The 23,710-nt window shown below is 38.6% G+C and overlaps 1 protein-coding gene across 13 annotated transcripts in view; it reads left to right on the top strand.

Annotated features, from left to right (window-relative positions):
• BBX (BBX high mobility group box domain containing) overlaps positions 1 to 23,710 on the top strand; it is a 181,358-nt gene that overhangs the window by 48,555 nt on the left and 109,093 nt on the right. For 4 of the 13 annotated variants that reach the window (XM_089512345.1, XM_089512344.1, XM_089512341.1 and 1 more), the window contains one exon: positions 5,950 to 6,046. The exons of 8 other annotated variants lie outside the window; for them this stretch is intronic. In XM_089512345.1, coding sequence (XP_089368471.1) covers positions 6,041 to 6,046 — 6 coding nt within the window. In that variant the 5' untranslated portion in view covers positions 5,950 to 6,040. Of the gene's footprint in view, positions 1 to 5,949; positions 6,047 to 10,118; positions 10,230 to 23,710 lie in introns of all 13 variants that reach the window. One more of the 13 variants, XM_089512346.1, reaches the window with a different exon arrangement.

The following is a 23,710-nucleotide window of genomic DNA, read 5'->3' as shown; positions in this document are numbered from 1 at the left end:
GAGTGTATTTTGGATTCTTCGATCATGGGCTGCAGTTCCACGAGGAGGGACTTCTGGCAACAGACGGGTTGCATCTTACACCAGTTGGAAGAAATGTTTTTGCTAACAGTCTCAAGAATTTGATCAGGAGGATTTTAAACTGAGTTGCGTGGGGGAGGGAGACAATATTAAGGAAGGCAAAAAGGCTGGAGAAAAAATAGTCAAACTGACATATAGGAAACAAGACAAATACTGCGAGGCCCCAACAGTGGAAGGCAAAAAAACTTGCACAGGCAGCAAGTAAAGGGGACCCATGGTCTGCGATGTCTCTACACTAATGCGCAGAGAATGGAAAATAAGCAAGATGAACTCGAATTCCTAGTTCAACAAAGCAAATATGATATAATAGGCATCACTGAAACATGGTGGGATGAGTCTCATAATTGGAATGTATTTTAAGAGAAATAGACCAAACAAGAAAGGAGGAGGAATAGCACTATATGTCAGAGATATTTACACTAGTGAAGAGATCCAGGACATCAATACTGGCAGCCAGGTGGAGAGCATCTGGATAAAAATTAAAGGTGAGGGAAACAACAAGGATGTTATTGTGGGAGTCTACTACAGACTCCCCAGTCAGATGGAGGAATTGGATGACGCCTTTCTAGAACAGATGACTACACACTCAGAAAGAGAGGTAGTAGTAATGGGTGACTTCAACTATACTGATATTTGCTGGAATTCAAACTCAGCCAAATCCTCAAGGTCTAGCAAATTCCTCACTTGCCTTGAAGACAATTTCCTTGTCCAAAAGGTGGAAGAGGCAACAAGGGGGTCAGCTATTTTATATCTGATCCTAACCAGCAAAGATGACTTGGTTAATGGGGTGCAAGTGGTGGGCTCACTAGGTGGAAGTAACCATGTTCTCTTGGAGTTTGTTATACAATGGAAAGGAGAAGCCAGGCATAGTCAGACACACATTCTAGACTTTAGGTGAGCAGATTTCAGTAAACTTAGAGACGTAGTGGGGATGATCCCATGGTCAGAAATACTAAAAGAGAAGGGTGTTCAGGATGGATGGGATTTTCTCAAAAGGGAGATAGTGTAGGAACAATTTCAAACAATTCCATTGAGAAAGAAAAATGGGAGGTGTCTCAAGAAACCAGGATGGATTACTAAGGAACTTTCAACTGAGCTAAGTTTCAAATGGAACATGTATAAGAAATGGAAAAAGGGGGAAATTACAAAAAAGGAATTCAAAGAAATAGCAGGCATGTGTAGGGGTAAAGTCAGAAAAGCTAAACTGCAGAATGAACTCAGGCTTGCTAGAGAGGTTAAAAACAATAAAAAGGGCTTTTGGGATATGTCCACAGCAGATATGTCCGCAGCAAAAGGAAGAAGAAGGAAATGGTAGGGCCAGTGTGTGGAGAAGATGGCAAAATGCTAACGGGGGACAGAGAAAAGGAAGAATTACTCAACACCTTCTTTGTCTCAGTCTTCTCAGAAAAGACAAAGGGTGCTCAACTTGAGGATACTGGAGCAGAGGGCAGAATAGGGGAATTTCAACACAGAATAAGTAAAGAGATAGTACAAGAATATCTGGTTAATCTAAATGAATTTAAGTCTCCGGGACCAGATGAACTACATCCAAGGGTATTAAAAGAACTGGCAAATGTAATATCGGAGCCATTGGCAATAATCTTTGAGAACTCCTGGAGAACAGGAGAAGTGCCAGCAGACTGGAGGAGGGCAAATGTTGTCCTCATCTTCAAAAGGGGAAAAAGAGAGGATCCCAACAATTATCATCCAGTTAGTTTGACATCAGTACCAGGAAAGATTGTAGAGCAGATCATTGAACAGAGAGTCTGTGAACATCTAGATGGCAATTCCATAATCACAAAAAGTAAACATGCTTTTCAGCGAAACAAGTCATGCCAGACAAATCTGATCAATTTCTTTGATAAAATTACCAGCTTGGTAGATGAAGAGAATGCTGTGAATATAGTATATCTTGATTTCAGTAAGGCCTTTGACAAGGTTTCCCATAACATTCTTGCAAACAAACTTGTAAAATGTGGGCTAGACAAGGTAACTTACATGGATTTGTAATTGGTTGACTGGCCAAACCCAAAGGGTGCTCAGCAATGGTTGTTTTTCATCCTGGAGAGAAGTGACCAGTGGGGTCCCACAAGGCTCTGTCCTGGGCCCAGTGCTATTCAACATCTTTATCAATGACTTGGATGACAGAATTGGGGGCATACTTATCAAATTTGCAGATGACACAAAATTAGGAGGAATAGCTAATACTCCAGAGGACAGGATCAAAATTCAAAATGACCTGAATAGACTAGAAAGCTGGGCCAAAGCTAACAAAATGAAATTGAACACGGAGAAATGTAAGATACTGCACTTACGGCGGAAAAATAAAATCCACAGATACAGGCTGGGTGACACCTGGCTGAATGAGACTACATGTGAAAGGGATCTAGGAGTCCAAGTAGACCACAAGTTGAACATGAGTCAACAATGTGATGCGGTAGCTAAAAAGGCCAATGCAATTTTAGGCTGCATCAATAAAAGTATAGTGTCTAAATAGTGCCACTATATTCTGCTTTGGTCAGGCCCCACCTGAAATACTGTGTCCAGTTCTGGTCGCCACAATTCTATAAGGACATTGAGAAACTGGAGCATGTCCAAAGGAGGGTGACTAAAATGGTGAAGGGTCTGGAAACTATGCCCTGTGAGAAACGACTTAGGGAGCTGGGGATGTTTAGCCTGGAGAAGAGAAGGTTAAGAGGTGATATGATAGCCCTGTTTAAATATTTGAAGGGATGTCATATTGAGGAGGGAGCAAGCTTGTTTTCTGCTGCTCCACAGACTAGGACCCGGAAGCTACTGGAAAAAAGATTCCACAGGAGGAACGTCTTGACAGTAAGGGCTGTTCGACAGTGGAACAAACTCGCTCAGAGTGTAGTGGAGTCTCCTTCCTTAGAGGTCTTGAAGCAGAGGCTAGATGGCCATCTGTAGGAGATGCTTTGATTTAGATTTCCTGCATGGCATGGGGTTGGACTGGATGGCCTTTGTGGTCTCTTCCAACTCAACGGTTCTATGATTCTAACCTACATATCTGAGGCAGAAGCCCTGATCAATATAAGAAGAGTGTCTTCAACAGGACATTTTCAAGAGTTACCAGCAGAATGTGTTTTTTATGAGCAACAAAAATTTACTGTCAAATGAAAGGACTGGTGGGTTATTTTTGTTTATGTTAGCAGTAGTACTGGTATGCCAGCAATGTAGGTCTGTTCGATTGTGCAGCTAAGCATAGACTACAAGTGTTGAGTCTTGTTCCTGCTTCATTCTTTCTTTAGTCAGTTGCTTCTTGCTCCACCCCATTCTTCTCTGTGTGGCTGAGATCACTTTCCTGCGTTTCATGAAAGCCGTAGTCGGAAGTTTCCACTTCTGAAATGATTATTTCCATAGTTCTAGCAGCTATTTTTTTCGTATTGGGCTGGTCTCTCTCTTTTTCTTTCAAAATATATCAGGATTGGGAAGCTGTTCTTATGACATTGAGTGTGATAGTGATCAGATCTGTAGAACTGTGCACCAAAATATTTTAAAAGGTTATGCATCTGAAAGATAGATAGACGGGCAACTTGTTGATTTTGTATTTATTCAGAGATCGTAATGTGGTTATGTCTGCAATCCACTTACTACAGAATAAGCCCTAATGAACTCAGTGGAACTTATTTTTGGATAGGCATATATAGGATTGTCTCATATGAAAAGAAAGTGAGCTGTTCGTGGTTTTATATCATTAATATAAAGATTAACATTGATCTTTTGAGCTTCAGCACATCTCTACTAAAACATACTTACGATAGTTCAAGCTTTTGTCTTCTGTTGGTATTTAGCTTTTTATTTAGCTTTATTAATGTGGTATTCACTGTTAAGTACACACTTTACAGTGGTAACTATCTCTGGCTTGATAAAAGAGTAACACATTTGCTCATGTGTAGGATTTTGTCCTTAGCTTCACAAATAGCACAACTCACCCACAAAGTGCATTGTGGAATAAGCTGCTTAAACACATATGAGTGTTTTGGTTTGTTTTTTTTAAAGAGAAATAAAGGGTTTTTTGTTCAGTTGGTAGTGGTATGTTATATGCAGTCTGCCACAAGCATATCTGGATTGTGATCACTGTAGTTAAGCTGCAGTCCTATATACATTTACTGAGAAGTAAAACCTATTGAACTCGGTGCACTTATTTCTGGGTAGACATATATACGATTGTTCATATAACAGTTCTACCCTAATCATGTTGAAGTATTCTCTGGTTAAGCTACTGTTGTCTCAGCCTCAACCTCTGCTATCAAATAAGGAGATAGTATTACTGACACACAGTATAGTTGTTGTACATCATCACTACCATTATCTCTGTCACTACTACTGCTCTACCACCACCACCACCACCACTCCTATTACATAGCAAATGTTCAATCCATTTTATTTATAGTAATAATACAGATTCTATACTTGAAATATGTTAATTAAGTATTGTTATTGTTATTACATATACATCAATGGTACTATATAAAGTAATATTAATTATTATTTTATATTAAGTGCACACTTTAGTGGTAACTGTCTCTGGTTTGATAAAAGAGTAACACATTTGCTCATGTGTAGGATTTTGTCCTTAGTTTCACAAATAGCACAACTCACCCACAAGGTGCATTGTGGAGTAAGTTGCTTAAACAGATATGAGTGTTTTTTTAAAGGGAACTAAAGGGGTTTTTGTTCAGCCACAGATGCTGGCGAAATGTCAGAAATAAACTCTTCTAGAATATGGCCACATAGCCCGAAAAGCCCACAAAAAATTATGGATGATGGCCATGAAAGCCTTTGACTTCCTCATTAATACTAATTATGTTTAAGAGAACTGTTTCAATAGTTTGTAGTATAGTAGAGAGAAAATAAAGAAAAACATCTGGGTAGTCACGTTACTAAGAGATAGAAATGTAAAATTTTGTGATTTGGAGAGAAAGCTAACTTGACATTTTTGCTGAGGTGGAATTATTGAGTGTACAGAGCAATCCTGAGTGTGAGGGAGATTACCCACTGTTACAAAAGCCCTATGGGCTCATCACAGACAGTATAGAAGATAAAGGGACAGCTTTACCAGACCCAAAATAATGGGGAGAGTCTAACTGTATAACCAGTATACCAATGTAGCAGAGGAACTAGATTCAGAGGCCTCTTGATATGGACTCACTTTCGGGTCTTCCACCAGCAAGAATGATGTATCCATGCAGGAATGATCTGTCCATGCTGAGTTTTTAACAAATCTCACTGCTGCTGATGGAAGGACACCACACCTCCAGTCCACAGATTGTGCTGTAGTTACTGTGATTTTAGAACATTGATTTGTTAGTTTAAAGTAGTAAAATGTTTTAATTTAATGCCTTTTTAAAATCAAGTTACTCAATCAGTGACAGTTGCAATATTCTGTGATTTTACATTGTGACGAGCTGCTCTTAAAAAAAGGTTTCTGGCAAAGTGAATAATTGGTAACTACTTATCAAATATAAATTGGATGAAAATGTATAAGAGAATGGGCACAACTCAAACAATGTTAAATGTCAAGTAATGCCTTGATGATTTCAGTAAGAGAACTAAAAAAAATATTAAAATTATCCCGTTGAATATTCCTGGATTTTAAAAGCCCTTAACATAGGTTGTATCATTTTCTAGTAGAGGTGTATTGCTGTTCAGTGCTCTTTTGAAAGTATAGAACTGCATATTATTTCAGAGTGGGCAAATTCAATGTATGCATAATGAGGGAGATGGGATTTGGGTTCTTCCCTGATTACCTAACTATTTTTAAAAGATTCTTTAAAATCCCATTCTGAAATTATTAGCTTAAACTTTATTCTTTACCAAGGACAGATATTAACAGTAAGAACTTTCCAGGGTAGTGAACTGTAATGTTTGGAAGAAGGAGACTGAAGGTGAGAGGATGCTTCAGTAGAAGAGAGGATAATGATTGTGATCCCAAATCCATATGCCTGTAAGTATTTGATATTTATTTCATTAAAAGGTGTTCATATGCAGTTCTTTTTAGGGCTGGAGAAATATTCTGTCTATAAACTATTCCCAATGTTACAGGTCAATAATTTGGAAAGCAAGGCTCTCACAAAAGGTCACTTGTAAAAGAATATTAGGGATGAAAATCTTTGCTTGTCTCATTACTGCATATGATAACAAGAAACCAGAACATTTCCCCCAAAACTGAATTTATTCTTTCTGTTCTGCCCACAAGGCCTGCTAGCACCAATTCTTTCTGGGCTTCCCTCTTAAAGTGGCAGTACAGACTGTTTACTTCTGATGAAACATACTGAGTGAGCAGGTCCTGGCATGTTTAGTAGGCCCCTTCCTGTGGTTAAGCATATTGGAGAATTGAATCTTTGTTGTATGTTATATGTCACATTGTTGTCAGTATGTAGGTAATATGTTGATGGTATCCATTGTAAAAGAAAAGGGCAGGGAATACAAATTGTGAAATTTTAAAAACCAACAAATTCTTTGCAGCATAACTTTTATAGACCATATCTCATTTTCAAACCCAAAAGACTCTGTGTTGTTTTTGTTGCAAGTGACTAAAGCAGCTACCCCCTTGGGAAGTTGGAACAGTACACTAGTGATGATATCACTGAAATATTAAGTTAAATGTTTTTCCCCCACCTTCTTATTCAGTGTTCACTAATTGTTAATTATTCCAGCTGTTGCCTACCTTTCTTTAACCTCCTTTAGAGCTTACAATGCAGTTTTGTATCGCTGTGTTTTTTAAAATATATATATGTAATTTAGGCAGCATGCCTTCTTAGAAGTATACCTATTGACTGTAGTGGGACCTTCCATGTAGAGCTTCAGTTTTAGTGCTTTAAAATGTATGTACTGCATAATTTTGATAACTTATACTAATATTCTTGTGTCTGTTATTTATTCATTCAAAAATGTTGATCCTGCTTTTGAGACATTTAGTCCCTCTCAAGATGATGTAATATAAAGTTTTAAAATATATAAATCAACAAGCAAACAAACAAACAAGCTTCATTTATATACCGCTTCATAGTGTCTAAGCAGTTTACAACTGTAAGCTAATTTGCCCCCAACAATCTGGGTACTCATTTTAGCAACCTCAGTAGGATGCAAGCCTGAGTCCTTTTGCTGGTCTTGAACTCGCAGCCTTGTGGTTTTGAGTGAGTGGCTGCAGTACAGGCATTTAACCACTGCGCCACTAGGGCTCCTTGTGCCAACTGCATGCTTGCCATTTGTGGTTTGACCTTCTATGGATGGCAAGCCCCGGTCTTTTCAATGAGTGTGTGCACATGCGGTGGGAATTAGGGTCCCACATTTTTTGCTATCTGTGGGGGAGGGTCTGGAACAGATCCCCCCGGGGATAGCAAGGGACAGCTATATAATAACAGTTGCAGTTTAACCATTAGTTTAGACACATTTACTTTAACATTCACACTGTTTGGAGTTAAGAACTGCTCATTAATAATTCATATGCAGCCTGGGGTGTAGCCACACTGTAGAATTAAAGTGGTTTGACACCCACTTTTAAAGCCATGATTCTATCCTACAGAATCCTGTGATTTGTAGTTTAGTGAGGCATCAGAGATTTCTGACAGACCAGGCCGAATACATCACCAAACTATAAGTACCAGGATTCTGTAGGATAGAGTCATTCCAGTTAAAGTGGTGTCAAACTACTTTAATTCTGGACACCCTGAAATGTAAAAGTCTGTAAGGTTTTTTTGTAAAGCACTAGCGGCAATGAGAGCCAGAATGATGTATGGTTTGAGCACTGGACTGTGACTCTGGAAACCTGACTTTGAATCCTGGCTCAGCCATGTAAACCACTTGGGCAAGTCACACACACTCAGCCTCAGAAGGATGGCAATGGCAAACCTCATTTGGTCAAAATGTTCCAAGAAAACCACATGATAGGTTTGCCAGGAGGCTGCCACATGTTGGAAACGATTTGAAGGCACACAACAACAATAGCACAACTAGTGACAAAGCTATACATGAATCTGGGAAGAGGGAATTCCAAGGCTGTGGAGTCACCACATTTAATAATATATTACAGAAGTTAGGAAAGTGCTTTTCCAGCTGTTAATGAAATAATGTTAGAATTGGTAATTCTGATTTTTCTTGATCTACATTATGTATCAACAAGTTCAGCTTATCTATATGTCATATGTAATAAACACTATTTCAAAAGAGCTTGGAAAAATTAAGAGTACTGATGGCTACTTAAACATGTAGAGAGGGCTGGAGAGACCATCTTTGGATGGCTGATGCTCTGTCTCTAGAAAGTAGTATCTAAAACCAGTGATCATGTGACTGATCCAAATTCCAAAGAGGTGCAAGCACTAAGTTGCATCATACACTTGCATCATGACATCTTTATAAATTGCCATGTTTTTTCCTTTTAAATACACAAAAGTAGGGCCCAATCCTTTGATACTTTGCTTGTGTGTATTTTAAAGGGGAAAATGGGAATATATATAAAAATATGATACCTATATGTATGCTTCTGTATTTGATGTTGAATTAGGATTCTAAAAGAACAAAGTTTTGAATTCTTCCTAAGCTGTGGAAACACACTGAGTGACCTTGTGCAAGTTGCATTCTCTCAGTTTTAGAGAAGGGCAATGGCACTGCTCCGCCCGTACAAATCTTGCCAAGAAAACCCTGGGTCAATTTTCCTTAGGATTCCCATTAGTCAGAAATGACTTGAATGAACATAAGAACAACAATTGGAACTTTAAAAATGCTTTCATAATTTTATTGGATTTTACAAAATAGAAATACAAAAAAGAGTGTGAGGAGATAGAAAAAGATAAGGAGAGAGAAATATATAGAATATGACTAGGGACTAGCATATTTCTTTAAATAAGATAAATCTATCTCCAAAAATATTTTGAGTTGCCATTTGTTTATAGCTAAAGCAGAAAGATATTGTGGTCACTCTGTGATGAATGGTGACTATTTGTTTTTCTAGCCTTCATGCACGGGTCTTTCAGATACAACGAGCATGCGGGATTCAGTCATTTAGACTGTCAGTTAAATCCCAAGTTCTGTGAACATAGTTAAGAGTACATCTACACATATAAATATCAAAGATTTTTCTAATATAAACTTCATATACAGTGAGATAGCAATCACTACTCGACATTTCCACATCATATGCCCCAGTGAAAGGTTATCTGTATTAGATCATCAGCACTGGTTTCTTCCCTTCTTTCTTTTTGATATGTGTTATTGAGCCCTGAGACTTCAATTTTGCTGAATAGGCTAAATAAATTCCAGATATTGAACTAGGCGATTTTCCATTGGTTGATCTGCATAAAGCAGTAGCGGCTCAGGGCCACTGTTAAGTGGGCAGAGGGCAAAGTGAATTGGTCATCAAAGACAAAACCAAGTAGTCCTAATTTTGTATTTTGTCTTATCCTGGGATCATGTCTTGAGATCTCTCTCTCTTGAAATTAAACAGTTACTATGAGAGTATACTTTAACTTTGGAATAAATTCTTTCAGTCAGCAACTTGTAATTGAGAAGCAAAAATGTCCTTTCATTTGCTAGGCATGTTTATTTATTTTTTCTTCACCTGTACCTCATTTTAAAGAAAAGTACAAAGAAAACATTAAGGCCTTATCTCTAGAAGAAGCCATTATTGGCACACATGAATGAAAATATATTAGAATATGTGGGAAACTTTTAGGCTTATGCTGCATTTGAAGGTATAGAGAACAATAAAACTTGAAAAGTTTTCCAGTGGAAAATTAATTCTATTGTCTTGCAAGTCAGTCTAGCACTAATCAGCACAATCTCTCGTAGTTTGGGTGAATTGATTCTTAGCCTTGGAATGGTTCCCTAGATAATTAATTCAAAGCTAGGTTTTTGACACATGATTCAGTGAAATTCTTATGTAAATGCAATAGTAAAATGTCTAGCCAACATGTGTTGTTGTGGTGTAGAGGCAGAAAACATTTCTTTGAGGATATAACATTAAAAAATGCAATGCAACACTTGAGTAAATCACCACTACACATCCACTCTCCATCCAGGGAGATTCAAGCAATTAGAAGCAATAAACAGTCCTACAGCTTGGAAGAGGTCTAACTACATTGAAAGCATCAGATCCCATTTGATCTCAGAAACTAAGCCCATCGTGCCAGGTTAGTATTTGGAAGGGGGATTGGCAGGGAATATCAAGTGTTTTGTGCTTTATACATAGGACGGCAATGGCAGATCACCTCAGCACATTCCTTACCTAAGAAAACCCTATGAAATCCATGAGGTTACCATAAGTCAAAAGGTAGCCTGAAGGGACATGTTTCAGTTTGCTTTCTCAATTAACAGTAGATTAATATGTTTCAACTTCCCTCTCTTCTTTCCCAGTTCAGAATTCTCCCAGTCTTTTTCCCTGTGCAAAATACACACAGAGAAGTGTAGAGCAGAGCCATGATTGGAACATTGCAGAGCTGTGTGATTTTTGTGGGAATCCTGCACCCATACCCTTGCAGTTCCTACCAAGCTATCTTCCCTTTGTTTTTGTTTTTTTCCTGCTGTTTGTGCAGCATAAAAAAGAACATTCTGCATACTTAAGTTCTCAGAGCTGAATGATTGTAATATTTGCTGTACAGTCAGGCCACCCAGCTGCCATCTGTGCATTGGATGGATTTGCCCCATTCTCCTGAATGGCAGTGCATGCACATGACCACACCAGCTCAGCCATGCACACAGCGTGCCACCATGAAAACCAATGGAACTTGAGGTCCTGTGGTTTTTGGCATTTTCTGGGAGGTCCGAAACGGAACCCCTGCAGATACAAACAGCTGACTATATATAGCTCCAAAGATAGTATTTAACTATAACAGTTGTTATAGTTTTTCACCAGTCTTTGAATATTGTAGAATTTGATGTGTGTTGATGGCTTCACGCTGAAGGAGTACGTATGGCATTTACACCATTATTCAAACTTTGTAGCTCCTTGGGAATAAAACTGTTCCCCCACTTAGGCATTCCAACTGCTTGTTCTATCTGGGAGAGGAACATAAAGTATGATTCTGGCCCAAAACAGATGGGCTGGGAGTGCACATGATGGACAAGCTGCATGAAGAGCATACATGAGTCTGGGAAAAGCCAGATGAAAAAGAAGCAGCAAAAAGCCGCTCCTTGCTGGTGGTATATTCAGGGCTGCCGGCTTCAGGACCGCAGCGCCCGGTCACCACAGTCCCATGCAGATCCAGGTCCAACTGGTGCTGGAGCAGCCAAAGGCCACTCCAAGTTGCCAGTCTGCGTGACCCTTCTGTATGATTGTGTAGGTTTTACTAAGCAAAGCCTTAAATTAAATTAAAATGACATGGCCATTTTTGAAGAGACACTGAATTCTATAGATTTAGTAACAAGGAACCATTCCTTGAATACTACTAGCCTTAGAATTAATAAAAGATAATCATCTGCATCATCTTCTAATGATACAGTGTTGGAGCCACTGGCAGATTCAGTATTGATCCTGATGGCTTGCACCATTTGAGGGACAATATCTAATTCCACCTTATCAACTGGACCTGTACCACTGGCTGTGTCTTTGGTTTCAACAGCATCTCTGTGGTCAGAGACCTGATAACATTCTCCATTCATCTTCAGGGCATTAAACACCACCATCAGTTCCAGATGAATACCTTGAGAAGTTGAATAAGCATTCTTCTAACAAGAATAGTCTACTTACTACTTTGCTTCGGGTTAGAACGACAAAGGGCCCGAACAGACAGGCCAAAATAAAGCTGCTTTGGTCACTTTGGAGGTATGCTGTTTAAATGACGCATGTATCCTAAGAGGCCGGAGGCCATGCCAAAGCCATGCTCTAGTTCTAAGGATTAGAATGCAGCTTTGGCGACACTTCTGGCCTCTTAAGATGCATGTGTCCTGTCTGTTCGGACCCTAAGTCCCTAGCACCAGTCTCAAACTTGGTAACAACTGAATTTCTATCATACTTCAAGATCAGGTTTAATAGGCAAATCCTCCAATTAAACTTAATGACATTTATATTGTTTCTTTTGATTACTGTTGCTACATATCCTGGACAGCAAGAAATTACCAAATTTGTATATAGAATATTTCCCCTTGGCATCAAGTTGCTTCTGCTCAGTAGTGAGAGATTGAATATTCCCCACATCTATACAGATGTCATAGAAACATTTCAGGTGAATTTTCAACTTTCTTCATGTACTCTGACACTGGCATCAATAACAATAGGCATGCTCAGGGGGTAAATACTGAGGATGTGCAGCTAGATTCTTGCTGCAGTTACTTAGCTTTGGAATGTTCTGATTGTGGTTTTTCACAAATGCATGACTCATTTCTGTGAGTTCACAAATGACTACTCTAAGGACCACAATTACATGTAAGCAAACCTGTTCATATTGCCATACTATGCCAGCCACTGCAGTATTGAAAAAAGAGAAAGGCTTGATCTTGCCTTATCAGTTGATGTAGCCTATAAATCCCAGTCAGTCCATTTCTTCCATAAAAATTGTTACACAGTTTTCAAATTAGGCTTAACCCATACAGTTATATAGGGATGAATGTAGCAATCCTGTTGTAGTCGAGAACTCGTGTGTCAGACCAGCTTGGCTGAAAAAATTTCAAGGAATGTTATCCCTTTCTTCTCAAAATTGATGTAACTCAAGGGAGTCGCAACAAAAAGTGGTACTAGATAGGTTTCATTCAAAAACTTCTCATGGAGGCATGTTGTATTGACACTGATCACGTGTCCCTGCAACCTTTCCCACTCTAGGTTTCCCAGATCTTGTAGGACTACCTCCAGAAACATGCAGAAATAATAAGTAGAAGATAGTAAAACAAGTGGAAAATCACCATTCTGCGCAAACACTTTTAAAATGAATATACTGTACTAAGAACCTGTAGGATAACAATATGGACTGTTGGGGTTTTTTAAAATGAAAATAATGGATCTACACAAACCTTGGAAGTGAATTTTACATGATGTAAGACTACCACATTTGTGCCTACTAATTTGAATTTGAATGTATAAGTAAAACTGAGTTAACTGTATTTCATTTCACCCCCAGAATGTTTTGAAAACGGGAAAGGTTAAACTCATAGCTTGAACTAACATCCTCCCCCAACAGAGTTGTAAATTTTGCTACTAAACATTGGATTAGTTTACAGAAGCACACTCCTCTGTCCCATCTCATCCCACTGTCTCTCCATTCATCCTCAGCGGTACACAGAAGGTTGGCAGTCTTGTTGAATAGAGTCAAATATGATGATGGGTGGGACCTTGCAAAAAAAAAAAAACAAAAAAAACCTCTGTTCCCAGCACCTGTTTTTGGAACTGTTCATCTTTTTAAACATACAGTAATCTCAAATGGCTATGATACCCTACTGCTCTTCATTGAGGCACATAAACAAGTCACATTTATTAACTTCTAATGCACAGAATGTAATGAAAATAAAATAACATCTATATTCAGAATTACTAGATAGGTGTCACTACATTTATGTTCTGTAGGCAGAACATATATAAGAAAGGTAGCTGTATTAACCTGAAGATAAAACCACAGCATTGTGGTATCTTTGAGACTATGTTATGTGTTAGGATGTCAGCTGTCACAGTCCCTACTTTATGAAATTTCACAAAATCAGAAGGGAAACTAAATGGGCAGCAATAGTTTCTTTGGCCACTAGAGGGCCTTTCTTCCCTTCTGTTCTGGAGAACTGAAGAACATGCCGATTTCTGCCCACACAGAAAGGAATTATGCTGGTTAAGCCTGATACCATTGCTTTCTTGGGAATCTCAATTCAGTCAGGCAGTTTGGACTGCATAACTTCCCTTTCTTTAGCATCTTGGCTGGGAGAACTAATGCATCTCTGTACTAGATGTGCCTGGTTAAAAACTGTCTTGTGTCTTTGTACTAGCTGTCCAGAACATATAAAACTCTCCACTAAATATAACATCCCAACTGATAAATTCTCCTGAGTGTGATTGTTTACGCAAATCCAGTTGAAGAGCTTTTACAGAGCCTGGGTGATGGTTGAATATGCATTGTGGATGGTAATTTTTTTGTCTTGACATATCAGTTGACACTTAAGTATATATTACAGCAGTTGAACACAAACACACACATGTATTTGTATACACACACACACACACACGATTTTGCAATTCCAATCCTTCCGCCTGAGTACCCTTGTTAGCTTTGCTTCATTCTTTTCTTTCTTCCATTTTTCCTTTTCTTTCCAAAGTATCTCCATGGGAGAAGGATTAGTCTGTCTGTCTGTCTGTCTGTCTGTCTCTCTCTCTCTTCTTTCTTTCTTTCTTTCTTTCTTTCTTTTTTGGTGGCATGTGCTTATTTTATCCCATAAATCATGGTGCGGGGGGGGGGGGGGAGATTTGCAGTGTATTTCAGAAAATCACAGGGAGCCAGTATGGCGTAATGGTTTGAGCACTGGAATACGAATCTGGAGACCAGGGTTCGAATCCTGACTTGCCCTTGAAACCCGCTGGGTGACTTTGGGCAAGTCAGACTCTCTTAGCCTCAGAGGATGACAATGGCAAACCCCCTCTGTAGAAACTTGCCAAGAAAACCCCATGATAGCTTCACCTTAGGGTAACCATAAGTCAGAAACCACTTGAAAGCCCACAGCAACAACCAACAACAACAACAGTACTGCTACTGTTATTATTTAGTTTGATGTTTTGTTTGCATTTTAGCAGAAGGAGGGAGGGCTAGGGGATTGGGATTATGTTACTACTGTTTTAAAATGTTAAATTGGACTGTTGTTACCCGCCTAGATCCTCGAAAGGGAAAGGTGGGATATAAATAAATATTTTACTATTATTTATTATTGACAACAACAAGCAGAAAATTGCAGATGCCACATTTAGATTAGAAAATGAAAAGAAAGCTAAAAAAGTTTAGTAAGTCATAAATGCATAAAATAACACCAAGTATCCCTGCTTACCATTTCACCCCTAGAGACTTGCCTGGCGCCTGGCACCCTGCTGTGTCTGCTTTCCTCCTCTCCAGCTACGTCCAGTACTATAAGGCTCGGCATGCCATGTGATGACATTACAAAAGCAGTGCTTCACTTGTGTTCCTTAGCCTATAGACATATGAATATAATAATATTTCCCACTTCTCCCTTCGGATCAAAGTGGGATTACAGCAGTAAAAACATCATAAAATACATACATAATTCAAAAACATCAAAGAAATAAAAATAAAAGGGAAAAGGAGAAAGTTGTTACAGTGTTGCTCAGTCGTAAGGATCGAGTCATATATTCAGATGTACAAATCAGATTAGAGGAAATCAGTTGGATAGGCCCGCTGGAAGAGATCCGTCTTCAGTGCCTTTTTGAAGGCTTCCAAGGAAGGAATAAGATGGACCTTTTCCGGTAAATTGTTCCAAACAATATGTACGTTCCTCTACCAATGTTAATATTACTCCCTATTGACTCTTACTTCTGAATTCTAGATTTTTGTTTTTTGTTTTTTTGGAAGTGTTTCAGTAGTCTTCTTTCAGGTGAATTTATAAGTTACTTATTGAGTATGTGTTGAAAGGGAAGGGAAGGATGATGTTTTAGTGTTCTTTGTAATTTTCCATCAAGTGTCTTTGGAAGTATTTGGATATCGTTCTCAACAATATTCTTAATATTTAGCAATTTGATATACACTTTTAAAGTTCCTGAAGTTAATTGGTTAAGGACAGATCTTCTACCCTTAGTAGTGGTTAGCAGTATTGCAGTCTGCTGGCTTTATGTTTGTTGCTTGACTGTGAACCAGCAAGGGAGACAGTTTTAAGAATTCCCATTCTGTAAGGGCATCGCTTCCATATTTTGGTGCTTTTGAGTCAGAGGTCTCCTTTTGCAATCAAATAAAAATGTTGACTCTAACCAGCAGACATTAATCTGGGAATTTCAATAAAAGTTAGCTGTCCCAGTGGTGCTTTGCATACAGTATTGTGATTGCTTCACAGTGAAGGAAGGCAAAACATTCTGTAAAATGTGCACACTGTGCCTGAATTTGGTGAGTTGTTAACGCAAGGAATATCTGTATTAAAAGATTGAAGCAACAAACCTATAGATACATACTTAGAAGCCAGTCCTATTGAAAACAAAGGAATTGACTTCTGAGTAGACATGCAGAGGGTTGCATTATAAGAGCCTTAGACTTTTTATGGTGGGTCCAGCATCATAGGGGGAACAATACTAGAAAACCTGTTCTGTGTATCTGCACCTTCAGCCCAAATGTAACAGTTGTGTAGACTGAATATGGAGAGAGTATTGTACCTGTTGCCCTGTGTCTGATCATCAAAGGTCATGGGTCTTGAGCATGCACATATTGGGCAATCAATAGCCACAATCATTTACTTACAATTATATTCATTGGGAACCAAACTATGCACAGAAAGCTCTTGATATGCAGCAAGAATAATCAAAGTCTTTAAACACATAGCTGTAGAGGGAGAAGTAAGCAAGAATTTGCAGAGGTAACCAAAGCACATTTCTAGTATAGCTTGGGATCAAAAGAACCTTCTTTAGGGACACAGTTAAAATTTTGCTTACAGAAGTGGAGTCTATTCCAAAATATTTCTGGGCACTTTCGAAAATGATCTGACAATTTCTAAAACAGGGTCAGGACACTATTCATTGTTACCTTGTCAGTTATTTACTTTGTTTTTAAAGCTTCAAGCAGCTTGCTAAGTTGCATTTTCCTTTACTGAGGAATCTCTACATACAGCAAAGCCAGGCTTGGAAAAATTACTTTTTTAGACTGTGTCCTAGGGCCTGGACTAGACTGGCCATACCGGCTGGACAGCACAGGTAATTATAGTCCAGCAAAGTAACCTTCTCTAGTTCTGGAGCAAAATAAGCATTTTTAGTGATATGTCCGATACTTTATTTTATACACATGGAGGTATTCCTTAGAAATCGGTGCTCTTAATGGGGGAAGAAAGGGTCAGACTTGAATTACAGAATGCACATCACATTCCCCAGAGTGAATTTGAAAGCATATCATTGACAAGGGTCCCCAAAACATATTGCAGAAATCATCCAGTTTCAGACTGCTTTGACTGCCCTGGCTCAGTGCTAGGAAATCCTGGGAATTTTAGTTTATCATGGCACTAAAGCTCTCTGACAGAGAAGGCTAAATGTCTCACAAAACTACCCAGAGTTCCCGAGTATTGAGTCAGGGCAGTTAAAGTGATCTCAAACTGGATTATTTCTGCAGTGTGTTTTGGACCAAGAGTGAGATGTATTACCAAAACTGGGTGGGTGGAAATGGTGGAGAGATTGCAGTCCCTGAATCAGCTCTTCCTAACCCGGTGGCCTTGAGATATTTTGGACTGCATCTCCCATCAGCTACAGTCAGTATAGACAGTGGTCAGGATTATCTCAGTATATGCAAAATATTATGCAACAGTTCTGAAATAACTGAGCTGTCATATCCTATGAACTCAGTTGATCTTTCGTACCAAAGCCTGAAACAGGAATAATAAAACTGATATGGCAAATTTGAAACACAGTTTTCAAAGGAGAAATGATTGCTACAGAAGAAAAGCATGTCTCTTTTTGAGAAACATTTAAGTGTAAAATGATAAATAATGGGAGGACATTTTTATATCTCAACTATTGATTGAGATCACAGTTCTTTGGCTGATAAATCTGCAGATAATTTTAGATGGTTGACCACAAAGTTATTGATTTTGTTAACAGTAACAAGTCATTGAACACTTGCACATGAAATCTGTGAACTTGGAACTGATTCAGATCTAACAGTCCTGATCTTGGAATGAACTGTATTCCTCCATGCTCTTTCATTGTTCTTATTCCATTTTTCTTTGCATGACTGAATTCCCTGTCTACTTTATTAGGAGAGAATAAACCACAGCTTCTATTGATCTGCACTGGAAAGCTAGTTTAAGAGATCTCAACAACTAGATCAAAATACAGTGGACCCGTTTTGGATCCCCCGCATAAGGGAAAATCTGCCTATGCTCAAGCCCCATAGGAAATAATGGGGCTCATGCATGTGGGCACGCTGTATATATACTGTATATAATTGTGTACAAGTCGACTTCATGTATAAGTTGAGGGAAGGTTTTAGGGCCAAAATCATGGATTTTGATATGACCCATGGATAAGTCAAGGGTAGAGGAGAAGGTTTTAATATCAGATTGAGAAGGAAGGAAGTGGAGGGAAATGGGGTTGTTTGGTGGTCAGAGGAAGTCTGGATGAGGAGGAGGATGGGAAGAAAAAGTTTTAACATTGGGTTGGAAAGTGAAGGGAAATGAGGTGTTTGGTAGTCAGGAGGATCTGGAGGAGGATGAGGAGCGAAAGTTTTAACATCGGATTGAGAACACGCACACACTCTTGCCTTGGTAGCTCTTTCAGAAATAGCGTGGGGCATCAGGGCTGCTTTTTAAGGAGCTTTCTAAGCAGTATTAGTGTTTATTGTTGTTAATGCTGTTAACTGCTCTCCAGTCGATCTCAATCCATGGCAACTGTATTGACCCAGATATAAGTTGACCCTGGATTTTACGGTCAATTTTGGGGCATAGTTGTTGTTGTTTTCGAGTATATACAGTATGAGTTGTTTATTTAGTTTTTCCATGCATTCAAAAGTGGTATATGGCTGTTACTTATGTTTTCCGTGACCAAAGTTCATTTATAAGCTGAATAAAACCTGGGTTCCACTTTTCAACCAATTCCACTTTCTGACAGTGCTCTGGTCCCTAACCCATCAGATAAGCAGGAGCTTACTCTCTCTATATATTTTTTTTAAAAAATTAACTGGATAACAGTGCAGTCCAAAATAACTTTACTCAGAAGTAAAGCTCAGTGGCGGTTACATTTACTCTGTTAATATGAGGGGATGCTGAAAAGTTCTTGGTCTGGACCAAAATCCAAATGTAATGTTGTCATTTTAGCATAAACGGGTATGTTTTGGGGTTGGTAAATTGCTAGTTTGCAGAATTGCAGTTCAGATTTTAAAAAATCAGATTATTGATGGAACCATGTCAATGAAAGTGTGGAATTTTATTTTTTCTTTATTTTTATAAAACACAAATCTTAAAATACATAAATAAAGCATCATACAAAACATCTTCCAATGTTCTTAGTTAGTATTCTTTGTTGTTCATTTTAATACACATTCTATTATCTACCTAGTTTTAAATTTGTACTTCCTTTGGTTTATCTGATTTTTAAAAACATCTTTCATTTATTTTTATTTTTTTTATTTCAGCTGTAGTTTAGAATGTTTCAAGAAGTCTCTCTGGTTTGTTACTTACTTCTTAGCATTACTGACAACATTGTACATAGGTCCCTCTCCCTACGCGGGGGATCCATTCCGGATCCCCTCGTGTAAAGGAAAATCTGCCTATGCTCGAACCCCATAAGAAATAATGGGGCGCATGCATGTGGGCTCTAGGGCTGACGAAATTCAAGACTCAAAGGTCAGTAGGAAAGGTCATGGCCACAGTTTTGGGATAAGGAAGGTATTTTGATGACTGGTGATCTTCAGAAAGGCCAAACAGTTAATGCAGAATACTACTCTAAGTTGCCATGCTGGTTAATGGAAACTTTGAAATAAAAAGAGCAAAGGAAACTGGAAAGTTGTTATCTTTTTGCAAGACAATACACTTGCTCACAGAGCTGGCAAAGACGATGGATATTTTGAAGAATTTCCAGTTTGAGTGCATAGACCATCCACCCTACTCATCAGATCTTGCTCCATCCGACTATTTTCTGTTTTCAGACCTTAGAAAGAGTTTGAAAGGAAGGAAATTTTCGAATTATTTAGAGGTGATAGCAGCCCCAGAGCACTTTTTCAGTGATCTAACATCAGAATTGGGGGTGGGGGGGGGGGGAAGGATGTTAAAGAAATTTGAAAAACAATGTGCCAAGTGTGTCACACTTTGGGGTGAATATGTGGAATAGCCTATACGTTTCATGGCTCTAGGTCGTTCCCTTCTTGATTGGGCTGAGAACTTTTTAGCACCCCCCCCCCCCCCCCCAATGCTTACTGTGTGGATGCTAACCTTGGGCACATTTATCTAGAGGACAGTTCTGTTGAAAATCAGCTGAAAGCACTTTTGAGAAAATGAAAAAGATGCTGCTATCATTCATTTGGAAGCATCCTGTGTTTTTGAAAATAACACTAGAGGGCAGGCTGGAACTTAATTTAGTAATTATAGTTACAGACTAGAACAGTGTTGGAGCAATTGATATAAAATGTAAAGTACATTGATGCATGACTAGAGTAGCTGCTAGTTTGAATTTTAATGGGCCCAGTTATAAGCTTTTCCATTTAGGTAAGTTTTTAAAAAACCAACCCTATGCAAATCACCCTAGAAGTAAATGCTGCTTTGGTGAGACTCACTCCCAGATAAATCTGCATAGCATTGGATGTTGTAATTTGATGTTTAAAATATTGTTTTCAATCAAAACTAATAACATTTACTGTTGCTGGCTATTTTAATCCTTGAGGGAAGATCCATACTCTAGGAATCCTGGAATAAGATTTGTTAGGTGGTTTTAGTTTTAATTTCACTGTCTTATTTCAACAATCTGTGGATGTATAATGGCACTACTACTTATCTCACTGCTGTGATCCATCATGCAGCTCATTTTATTCAATTCTAAGATGAGTGGAAATAAGAACAAATCCTGACAACTTAGGTGATGGTGATGACAGTGTTTGTATCTCTCCCCCCCCCCACCCCCCATCTAAAACCAGCAGAAGGTCAGAGTGCTGTAAATGATTCCATTACTTGATAAAGTCTGAATTTCCGGAACTCATCTGTCTGCTGTACTGTGGAATTGATGCTGCTGTTTTAATGTCAGGCATCAACTCTTCTTAATTAGAAACAAACGTAGCAGGAGGTAGCGAATGACGCCTAAGTAGTGAAAATGGTATTAAGGGGCTAATTCACTTTCAGAAACAAGTTCAAGGACTTCCCCTGACTTCAGCAAACTACCACTTTTAAGTATAATCCTAAGTACCCTGAATTAGAAATAAAGGATTAATGTCTGCTAATTGGTGATCATTATCTGCTGGGAAAGCCCCTGACTCATTGGACTATGACTTTGGTTTAGATCCTAGCACTGCCATGGAAACCCACTGGGTAACCTTGGGCAAGTCACATTTTCTCAGCCTCAGAGGAAGGCAAAGGCAAATCACCTCTGAACCAACCTTAATAAGAAAATCACATGTTAAGGTTGGCTTAGGGTAGCCATAAATTGGAAATGATTTGAAGACACACATCTGTCTGATTTGTAAGTAACAGCTTTGAGATTTTTAAACCCAGTGGTGCTTATCCAAAAGGTGGACTTCAAGCTTTGCTTTTTAAAAGCCAGTTAAATAGTATTTCTGTCTTCTTCTTTTGGAAACTACAACAGTCATTCTTTAAAATTCTTAGCCTGTTTGTCTCAAAGCCATGCTTCTTTTTCCTAAGAACAGATTTATTATTAAAATATGATAATGGGAATTGATTTTCCCAACTGTGTCCTTTGACCATAAAAGAGGGCCTGATTTATTGTATGTTACTTCAGAATTTTAAAAGAAGCAGATCAGCCTGTACATATAGTGAAGGAAACTCATTTCGCAAAATTAGACTTGAGGGGGGGAAATGATGAAAAAAAATATTTTTTCTGGCTTTTGACATAGTTGGTACAGCTCCGAAATTAAGTCATTTGTCTAATTGGCATAAATCTAGCGGCTAGTTCCAACTAGAGTAGATCCATTGAGTCATTGGGAATTGCATAAGTATTTACTGTCATTTAGCAGTTGAGTAGATGGCTTTCCTGTATGTGGTACCAGGAATTGGATTTTGACTAGTAAGTTCAGTTCACAATAATTAAATAATAAGCTTTACAGGATGCCTTTAATTTAATTTGTAGTGTCTTTTTCTTATAGAAATGTGTCTTTATTTCCTCTTGGAATAGTTGAGATAAAACTGAGATTTCACTAGAGGTATGCCTCACTTAAACAAAGTAGATGTGTTCCTGGGCATTATTTCTTTAACAGAGGTAGAAGTAACCTGGAAAGAATAGGGTGAGGTTTCTGTACCACAGAGAATAAAAATATTGAAAACTTTCCAGCTGACATTTTATTCAAAACTAACCATATGTATGTGTGAAATGAAACAAGCAGATCAGATAAGCTAAAGTGCATTCAAGGATGACCTATACATTTCTCAGCCTCTATTTTCTTGCAATTGATTTATAGGTTTGTGCACTTTCCATTGTTGGGGTACCACTTCTCCCATTCCTCTCTGTTTTCCTGTGCATTTATACTCAGTAAGGGATTCTGAAGGCAGCTACTGTTTGCCTTTCCTGTTGGAGGCAGGGTCACCAAACTACAATTGGATGGGCTAGAGTAAAATCCTATTCTTTCCTAACTCTTACTTTGTTGCACTGATTGATGCAGACACACTGTCAATTCCTGATATCAAAAGTCTGTGTTTCTCTAGCTGCCTTTCATCATCTTTCCAGTGCAGATGCTGCTACACCAGTACCCAAATGTTGGTTGTCCAGATGTTTTAGGATTTTAACTTCCAGAAGCCCCAGCCAGGCTTGCCAGCTGTCATAAATTCTGGGAGCTAAAGTCCAAACATTTGAGTGACAAAAGTTTGGGAATTGCTGTGCAAAAAACCCCCTGCAGAATGAGGTGGAAAAGGGCCTCTGCATGCATAAGGATTTAAAGAGAGAGAGAGAGAGAATACTCCTCCATCAGGGAATTTGTTAATTAAGGTGTACTTATAGTTATATTAATAAAATATTTAAACCCTAGAATGGTTTGTTCCTCAGATGCTTTTGGTACATCAGAGAGGAATATTATACCCCCATTGTCTTAGTCATTTTCCTTGTACAGTAAATACATTTTCTCAATGTAGCATGTTCAGTCTGTGTTGTATTGGTGAGTGTAGCATACAGTACAACTGGAGAACACCAGTAGGATCCAAGGGTCATTATTTTTTTAGTAAGTACATTTTAATCCTGTCACTCCATTGTACTTGCAGTAGCATACATAGGCCTTTTCTGCACTGACCAGGATAGTCTAGGAGCAACCTGAAGTATCCTTACATCACAGCTTCCCTGACTTGTCTCTTTACCTGACCCTCTGGTGCATCTGTGGCTGTCTGCATGGGCATCTCACTGAACTACCTAGCATATCTGTCACCCTTATTCTGACCTCAGAATGAGCAATCCACTATGACGGTGGATGTGCTGGGAGGACAGGCGGGAAATGGAGGGCTCCAGATCTTCCTGGGAGATCTTTAGTAACAGGTAAAAAGGAGACACAAAAGACTGCAGCAGTTATAGGACCAAATTATGCTCAAAATTCTGCAGCATAGACTCCAATCATATATTGGGAGAGAATAACAAGATGTCCAAGCAGTGTTTACAAAAGGACTAGGAACCATATTGCAAATATACAATGGATAAGGGAGCAAGACAAAGAATTCCAGAAGAAAATTAGTATGTGCTTTATAGACTATAGCAAGGTCTTTGATTGCATAGATCATGAAAAGCTATGGCATATTCTTAAAGAAATGAGAGTGCCACTACATCTCCTAGTCCTGATAAAGAATCTGTACTTAGAACAAGAGGCTACTGTAA

The sequence above is a fragment of the Sceloporus occidentalis genome, unplaced genomic scaffold (genome assembly GCF_023333645.1).
Source record: "Sceloporus occidentalis isolate IW3139 unplaced genomic scaffold, rSceOcc1.0.p SCAF_2, whole genome shotgun sequence".
Lineage (NCBI taxonomy): Eukaryota > Metazoa > Chordata > Lepidosauria > Squamata > Phrynosomatidae > Sceloporus > Sceloporus occidentalis.
This window is presented reverse-complemented; position numbering and strand designations above follow the sequence as displayed.